The 8,667-nt window shown below is 45.1% G+C and overlaps 3 protein-coding genes across 3 annotated transcripts in view; all 3 read left to right on the top strand.

Annotated features, from left to right (window-relative positions):
- The window catches only part of LOC112487199 (uncharacterized), a 4,241-nt gene extending 3,465 nt beyond the window's left edge, over window positions 1-776 (top strand). The window contains exon 6 of the mRNA XM_025056792.1: window positions 295-776. Coding sequence (XP_024912560.1) covers window positions 295-351 — 57 coding nt within the window. The 3' untranslated portion in view covers window positions 352-776. The remainder of the gene's footprint in view (window positions 1-294) is intronic.
- A 90-nt stretch (window positions 777-866) lies between these two features.
- On the top strand, window positions 867-4,106 carry LOC103381300 (uncharacterized). The gene is made up of 8 exons (XM_017033457.2): window positions 867-1,067; window positions 1,151-1,453; window positions 2,093-2,347; window positions 2,443-2,481; window positions 2,594-2,695; window positions 2,786-2,814; window positions 3,304-3,366; window positions 3,733-4,106. The coding sequence occupies exons 1-8, from the start codon at window positions 1,007-1,009 to the stop codon at window positions 3,844-3,846; spliced, it is 966 nt and encodes a 321-aa protein (XP_016888946.1). The 5' UTR covers window positions 867-1,006; the 3' UTR covers window positions 3,847-4,106.
- Window positions 4,107-4,921: 815 nt separating this feature from the next.
- vash2 (vasohibin 2) overlaps window positions 4,922-8,667 on the top strand; it is a 9,990-nt gene continuing 6,244 nt past the window's right edge. Inside the window, 4 exon segments of the mRNA XM_025056818.1 lie at window positions 4,922-5,649; window positions 6,109-6,494; window positions 8,328-8,416; window positions 8,586-8,665. Coding sequence (XP_024912586.1) covers window positions 6,180-6,494; window positions 8,328-8,416; window positions 8,586-8,665 — 484 coding nt within the window. The 5' untranslated portion in view covers window positions 4,922-5,649; window positions 6,109-6,179.

Raw genomic sequence — 8,667 nt, 5'->3', positions numbered from 1 at the left:
TAACAAACTGATAACAAACTGATAACAAACTGATAACAATCTGCTAACAACCTGATAACAACCTGCTAACAACCTGCTAACAAACTGCTAACAAACTGCTAACAAACTGCTAACAAACTGCTAACAAACTGCTAACAAACTGCTAACAAACTGCTAACAAACTGCTAACAAACTGCTAACAAACAGCAGCACCTCCTCCAGGAAACAGTGGTGCTGCGGCCGTGACCACGGGCGGTTTGGTGGTTGGTGGTGGTGGTTTCAGCGAGGTTTGATGCTGATTCATTCATGTTCCAGGTGGAGATGATGATAAAGACAGATGACAATGATGAAGTTGATAACGTCAGTCACTGAAATCGTCGCCTCCTGTGATTGGACGGTGGCCAGAAGACTCACTGTCATTCAGTTACAGCAGCTGCTCTTCTTCTTCATGAATGTTCTGGAATTGTCTTTGTTCAAAAAAAAAAAAAATCATAAAACATGAACGACTTCAGCAAACACCTCCACTAGGGGGTGTTGATGAGAGATCTTTTCATTCATTTAATTGTTTTGTTTTTTATCTGGAACTTTATGCCGTGTCTTTTGGTTATTTTCTCCCCCACTCTCCCCCGTCCTCCTTCGTTTTTTTATTTGTTTTTTTTTTACTTTTTTGTTTTCTGGTCTTTTTGTCCAAATTCAACTGTCAAATTCACTTTTCTTAATTCATTTTGTATCTGGTTGGTATGTTTTTGACTTTTACCTAATAAATAAAGCCACAAGTACTTCACCAAGTGACAACATTTCTCTTTTGCAATTTTAAGGAAATGGTGAATTTAGCAACAAGGAAAAAAACCCACTTTTTTTTAACACTTCTCCTTCTGCTGATTTCATTTGTCACTGACTCATTTCTTCACTTGTGACAGGAGGGCCACTTCTCGTCTACACGTCAGCAACGCTCCCATTAGGAGAGAGAGAAAAGCCTCCGTCAGTGATAGAAGAAAGAGGAAGTAGAAAAGAGAAGAAGAACAACATGGCTGGACGTGTGCAGATGAAAACAGTTTTCTCTGTGGTTCTGGTTCTTCAGCTCACAGGTGAGGTCCAGATGATGAAGACTGTCTGTCAGACCAACTGTCAGTTTGACCTCATTTGACCTCCTCACCTGTTTCCTTCACAGAACTAGGAAGCCCGGACTCTAACCAGCTGAACAGAGCTGGAGATGAAGTCTTCCTGCCGTGTAAACATACGACAGACCACACTCCACCAGACTGTACTTCAATCAGCTGGCTCTTCTCAGCCTATGAGAACCAGCGGACTGTGAACCTGGTTACATCTGGAGATGTTATTGACAAAAACAAATATTCTTTATCAAAGAACTGTTCTCTGGTCATGAAGGAGGTCAGAGAGGGTGACGTGGGTCGTTACGGCTGCAGACGAAATCCTCAGAATGATTATGTGATCCGACTGTTTGTCGTCAACAGTGAGTCCACCTCTGCTGGTGGAGGAATGGGACAACTCTCTTCAAACTCCTTTAACTGTGACAGGAAGTCAAAAAATAGAAACACAGAGCACAGAGCTGCGCTCGTACACACTTCCTCTGAAGGGGCTACAAAAGTCGCTAACTCCTTCAGACTGTAGCACTGAAGGCTGGCCTTTGGTTCTCATCTGTGTAATTTGTGCTCTATGTTTTATATTATTAATACTAACGTCTTTTAGGCCTGTAGGAATATATCGATATATCAATCTCCTCAGTCATTGATCAGTTTTTTTTTTTCTCCCCAACTCCCAGTCCAATATTCCTGGTGTTGGTTCATGTTCTTGTTCTTTTCTTTCTTCTCTAGTGATTCCAAATGTAGATCCCTCTGTTCCAGAGTTAGGAACTGATGTTCAGATGGAACAGAGTCTGAGACTAGGATCACACTGGGACGACAGCTACACTGGGGGGATGGTGTACAGTCTAGGGCTGTGGCTTTCAAACAAAACAATAAATATCACACAAATATTTTTAGTGCTCACAGACGAAACCTGGTTTTCAATCAATGTTTTTGTTCCTGTTTGTTGTGGTTCTTTCCAGTGTCCTCACAGGATTCTTCTTTTTTCTTCTCACATTTTTCTGTAGTCACGGAGCAGACGGTGGAGGACGTCGTGATCTTGACTTGTTCTGTGGTCACAGGTGAACACTGTCGGCTCAGTCATTCTCCGTCATGGAGAGGAGTGGATAAAGACAACGAGGAGTTAAAAACATCAAATGGTGAATGTTGGACCGAGGTGACTTTTAAAAGCACTCATTTTAAGAACACTCCAGACAAAGAATTGTGGAAATGTTTAGTGAAGGTGAATGACGAAGAGATGGTCTTCATCAAACGGCCCTCAGGTGAGAAAACCTAAACAAAAGACAGGAAGTTCCTCCAACATCGTATCGGCCTGGATTTGTTTTATGTTTTCTTTTTCTTTTTTTTTTCTTCAAAGTGGGAAAAAAGAACAAAAACACTAAGGAAACAACATCAGGTATTGTTTTACTTGTCTTCTTTCGATTAAACATTCCGTTGCTGTTTGTCCAAATCTTTTATTTCGTTTTTTTCACCTCACTGTCTCTGAAGTGTAGTTCCTGTGTTTGCAGCTTGGTGGCAGCAGCCAGTGTGGATTCTGGTTCTGGCTGTTGTGAGTCTAACTGTTCTCTCAGTCCCTGCTGTGGTTCTGGTCGTCTGGAAGAAAAGACAAGGTGTGAAGTACCAAATATTTTTACCAGTTTCTACTTGGTAACTTGACTTTTGAACTCTCTGATGTTTTTTTTTCTTCTTCCTCCAAACAGTAAAGAAAACTCACACGGTAGTGACGCAGGTGAGAGTTCAGAAGTTGTAGCCCACTTTTTGGCCATGTTTGGGGCAAGAACATACTGGTCTAAAAACAACTGCCCTTTCCCTCAGACATGGTCCAGGGAGCTGGCACTATAGATAAGTCACCAGTCCATTTACAGCATCTGACCCAAATATGACAATTATTAATCTGGCCAACATTGCTGGGCCAGCTGACCATGACTTGGTCCAGTTTGAGTCAAAATAATTCAACAGAAACGGTCCACGCGTGGGTCACATTGCTTTAAAGTCTGACCGAGGTCCAGTTGAACTCTAAGGCCTATATTTGACCGTGAGTCAAAACGTGCCTGGCTCAAATATGGGCCAGAATGTAGCCTACTGTATGTACCACACCCCCATTTGACCCATATACCATATGCTTTGGTGCCTAATCTGTACCACCACATGTCCATGGAATCAAAAAGATCTAGGTCTGGTCTAAGAACTTCCTGTTTTCTGTGTTCTGTCTGTGTAGGCCGAGCCACAAGAGGGCGTGTACTACTCCTCCATCAGTCTTCCCAGCTGTGGTAACAGACCAGTGAGTTTTCATTTACAGTCATATCCACCCCAGACACAACAACCCGCAAAAATGTAAAAAAAAAAAACCCTGAAATATGGGCCTTGAGTGGCTCTCATCTGGTCTACAAAACATGGGCCACGTCCCAGTCACCTATAATCAAAGCTGTTTCTTTTCTGGTCCTACGTTGGTAATGCTAATGCTAATGTGGAACAGGTAACAACGTACACATCAAACCTGGCCAAGATTTAGCTGAAATATGGGACACGTCCTGTACACTAAATGTGGGCCACATCTCAGATGTATGTGATTGACAGATGACACTCTTCTGTTCTCTAATGGTGATAATGATGTCAACGCTAACATTGAAGTTCACTTTCCCTGTAGGTCCGCGGCTGTGATTCTTCAGTGACCTACAGCACAGTCAACGTTTCCTCAGCTGCGACCAGAGCCTCCGCAGGAGTCCAGAGCGCCCTCTACGCTAATATTAACCTACTGTAGAACTAAGACGATACTGTAGCTAGCCACGGTGCAGATGTGTTCTGTGTGAACACGTTTACTTTGACTGGATTTTTGGACGCTAAAAAACATTATATTTCATATTTTTGTTTATATTTCTGTGAAGTTTTCATTTCTTACTAAGTTTAAGTTAATAAAAAATAGTTTATTGATGTATGTGCTGGCTGTGAGCTGTCTACTGTCAAGCAACTAGCAACAACAAGGGTTTTTTTCCCTAGAATAAATCGTCTCCTGCTTTTTGTGGTTTCTGGTTTACCCTTTTCTTTCATGTTGGGCTAACATTTAGCTAACTTTAGTTAGTTTTTTTTTTATTCCTCTCTTTTGCTCGGCTTAAAAAATCTCCGTGACTTCTGAGCTAAAATGAGTTTTAGTCTAGATTTTGTTCCTGATTCTAAACCTTTATTTCAGCAGCTGCGCCAACCTATCAAATAACTTTTTGTCCATGAAGCCACAAGAGGGAGCTCTATCTCCGTCTAGTGGTCACTGTAAAAATAAAAACACAGCTTTAGGTGGTGGTTTGTAATTTTTCCAGATCAATAAATACAGCTCAGACAGTTTCTTAATTTACACACCTACAAGAAGGCAAATACTTTTACTTTTTAAGGATGTTTTTCTTTGTCATCCTCGATGACACTCGACCAAACCTCTCTCGATTTGTTTATGTGCATACAATGTTTACCGGTGAGTAACAGACAAAATAAAAAGAGGTTAATACATATTCTTTATTAATTTAGCATAATGTTATTTTCCCACACGTGGTGTTGTATAGACGAGGCGGTAAACGACCAAGAACAAAACACAAACATTAAATTCAATTCACAAAGAGTTTTTATTACATTATTCGGTTTGAAATTTAATTTTTTGTTTTGTTTTTGTTGTATTTGGTTATTTTGTGCCACAAACTGATCAAAATTGTACAAAATGTACCCCTAAAAAAATCAACAGTTTCAGCAGCTGAGGATCTCATTTGTTGCAGAGATATAGATCACTTGTTGGCTCCTCGGTCCATCGAAATAAACCAATCAGAGAGCGCCGCCTTTTCCAAATATGGTAGCGCCTGCTGTACGACCCGCCTCTCTTTGTTGGCTGGACCAATAGCAACCCGACCTCAGTGTTGGTGAACTGGGGGACAGAGGCTAGCGCCCTCATCTTGATTAAATCATGTAAAGCAGAAACTGAACGTGTTTGGGTAAAGATAAAGATGACAAAGAAGGTGACGACTCCGAGGAGTTAGCTGATACATCGGCGGCTCAAAGGCAGCTGCCCCAAAACGAGGCTCTTTCATCGGACTGCTGTATTGGGAGGCGACGGCTCGCTGCTGTATTTTGACACCGGGAGTACAACAACAAGACGATGTCACCATTTTCCGGTAGATGTTTTGCTACAGAATAAAAGCTTCAACCTTCTTGGTTTTCGCCAAGACATCGTGATCGTCCCTTCTTAGTTTACTCGGACCTGACAATAAAACAGTAAACAAACTGTCCCGACTTTATTTCCATTAATTTGAATCGTTTTACAGTCTTTGAAATAAGGCCATGCTTTTATTTTCACGGGGAACATTTAATTTTCCGGTGCAAGTATCCATTGCTTTCGTCCAACTTGACAGTGGCAGACAGAGAAGAGGTGAAGTTCTAAAGGCTTGAACCAAAAACTGGGTTCTCCGGCCCGAGGTGGCCACCGACGCTGTGTTATGAATGAGACTTCCCGGCTCTCTCCGTCTCTTCTCCGGCACCGACGCCGCTTGAAGTGGATCTTCTGTGGCTTCTGTCCGTCGCTGGAAACATGGTGCGTTTTGTTTAAATGCAGAAAGTATGATAACGGTGTGGAAGATAAACGCTACAAAACAGATAAACAGTAGTGGGAAAATCAAAAAACCCTCGTTTTCAGTAAATTAACCCATTTTAAATTTACCCGACGTTTCTGATTCAAATGAACCGTTTTATGTGTGTGTGTATTTTTAAAAAAATGTCATGCTAGTTTTTAAGGCATCGTTTATAAACCATTATATGATATTGTTATTATTTTAAGCAAAGACATTTGAATGTCAAACTTAAGTATTGTTGGCATCATTAGCAACATTTAATGTTAGTTGTTCAAATGTTAGACCTAAGGAGTATTGAACTCCAAGTGTTCTTGTATTGGTTGATTCACTGGCATGAAAACATTCATATAAAAATAGATGTTTCCTTTTGGTAATGTACGTTACAAAAGTCTAAAATCATAACGATAACTCTGCTTCTTCAGCAGGTTTGTTGTCAAAGGTCCGACGACCAGAGGAAGAGAGGTTGTTGTAGCTAAACCTCCCTCTGGTACCGATGACTGGACCCACCTCCCCCAGCCGCACTGGCAGCTCCACGGCCAAACTGAGCAGACATGGCCGGTCCAAGAGCACCAGCGCCCACTGCCTCCTCCGCTGCAGCACCCAGGACGATGCCTCACCCCTGAATAACAGCCCCCGCCCCCCAGGGGAGGAGGAGGAGAAGGACGGAGGAGTTCTGTTCTACGTCAACCGTGGAGGTTTCCCCATTGAGAGCATCACCTGGGAGAGGATGTGGTCCCACGTAGCAGCCGTCCATCCAGAGGGTCAGGAGATGGTGGACAGGATACGAAACACCGCGTACCTGCCCAGGGTAGGTGTCCAACTGTTGACCCACGCTGCTGACAACACACGGCTCTTTGGGGGGGGGGTACCGATGAATAACTGATGACTCCTGTTTTAGGGAAGTTTGTGCTGTGGTCACAGGTGGCTCCCTCCCCCACTCCTCACCCTCTCTGTGGGGGAGGACACAGACAATAACAGGGTGTCACAGATGCTGCCCATGGTGCAGCACGTTCTTAAATAGCATCAGCGCTAACACTAACACAGCGACTCCCCTTTGTTTGTCCTCCACACGGACTTGGAACATGTGGACCATGTGACTTCAGACAAATAGTTGTGTTTTCTGGTTCCTACCATGGTGCCTGTACTGCAGTATAATAGAGTATATGTGTGTTTTAAATACACATGGAAGTACACAGTGTTACTGTGGAAGTCTGTGCCTGGAAACTGTTGTAAACAAACAGTGGAGGACCAGGGACACCATGGACACCAGGGACACCAGGGACACCATGGACACCAGGTGTCAGTTTAGAGATCAGTACTGTTGTAGCAACTGCACCTGTGTGTGTGTGTGTGTGTCACATATTTCAAGGACCACTGTTTCTGTCCACTGAGCTGGTACTCAGTTCTCATGGTTCCACATGGTTCCACATGGTGTTGGTTCTCCGTCAGCTGATGAAGGAGATCAAACTTCATTCTTTCCTGGTCTGAAGTGAAGCCCTCCGTGGGGCAGAAACAGTGGATTTACTGCCCTGGGCAGTGGGTGTTCATGGGTGTATGGTTTCCAACGCTCAACCCTGTAGTCACAAGGCTGACCCTTCATCCACTGTCCCACTGTGTACAACAGGAACAGAACTGCTGTTCTCTTTCATGTTCGAAACCTGAACTGGTTTCAGTCGTAGGAGATCAGGAGGAGGCGCCACAGAACAAAGAGGAGGTTTGAGGTTACAGAGGAGACGAGAGGAGAGGAGAGGGGAGGGGAAGAGAGGGGAGGAGAGGAGAGGAGAGGGGAAGAGAGGAGAGGAGAGGAGGGGAAGAGAGGAGAGGGGAGGGGGAGGGGGGGGGGGGGAGGAGGGGGGAGGGGAAGAGAGGAGAGGAGAGGGGAAGAGAGGAGAGGGGAGGAGAGGGGAGGAGAGGAGAGGGGAGGGGAAGAGAGGAGAGGAGAGGGGAAGAGAGGAGAGGGGAGGAGAGGGGAGGGGAGGAGAGGGGGGGGGAGGAGAGGGGGGGAGGGGAGGGGGGGGGGGAGGAGAGGGGAGGAGAGGGGAAGAGAGGAGAGGAGAGGGGAGGGGGGGGGAAGAGAGGGGAGGAGAGGGGAGGGGAGGAGAGGGGAGGGGAGGAGAGGAGAGGAGAGGAGAGGGGAGGAGAGGGGGGGGGAGGAGAGGAGAGGGGAGGGGAGGGGAGGAGAGGAGAGGGGAGGGGAGGGGAGGAGAGGGGAAGAGAGGAGGGGAGAGGAGAGGGGAGGAGAGGAGAGGAGAGGGGGAGGAAAGAGAAGAATAAAAAGATAAAACCTGAACCTGAGGAGGGACGACGTTGACTTTTACTCCACTCAGTTTGATCAAATGTGTGGCGGCCATCTTTGTTCTTTCATCGGCTTCTCCTCGACTCCTGCTGTAAATAAAACAACCCAGGAAACTACTGTGGGTTGAGGATCGAACTTCCTGTCTGACGGACGTGTGTGTGTGTGTGTGTGACTCAGATAAAGTCATTATAGTGTGTGTGTGTGTGTGTGTTCTATCACAGGATGGAGTGTCAGAGCTGCAGTTTTTTTTTTCTTCTTCTTTCCAGCAGAGATGAAACCTGGAGGAACGTCAGGAAAATCTTGGCTGGAAGTGTTGTATGGTAATAATACTTTTTTTGTCTTCAGCATCCCGTTCCTTCTGTCCCCACCTTCAGACCGTCCATGTCCGTCCCTGATTGGCTGGTGGCCGTCCAGAACTACATGAAGGCTCTGCAGTATCCTTGACCCTGAGACTCCCTCACAGGACTCAGACCCCTGAAACTGATCATGTAAAATTTGTCACCAGCTGCTCGGCCAGTCAGCCAAAAAGTTAACTTTGAACTTCTGACCTTTTGACCTTTTGACCTTCCTGAGCAGTGGAGTCAACTTTAACCTCTGTGTCAGATACAACCACACAGGAACTCAGTTTTTTGAAATCAGGAAGAGTCGTCCTCTGTGTGGGTGAGTGAGGGGTGTGGGGGAGGGG

The sequence above is a fragment of the Cynoglossus semilaevis genome, chromosome 7, assembly GCF_000523025.1.
Source record: "Cynoglossus semilaevis isolate Cse_v1.0 chromosome 7, Cse_v1.0, whole genome shotgun sequence".
Classification (NCBI taxonomy): domain Eukaryota; kingdom Metazoa; phylum Chordata; class Actinopteri; order Pleuronectiformes; family Cynoglossidae; genus Cynoglossus; species Cynoglossus semilaevis.
Note: the sequence above shows the minus strand (reverse complement) of the source record. Positions and strands in the feature narration are given on the sequence as shown.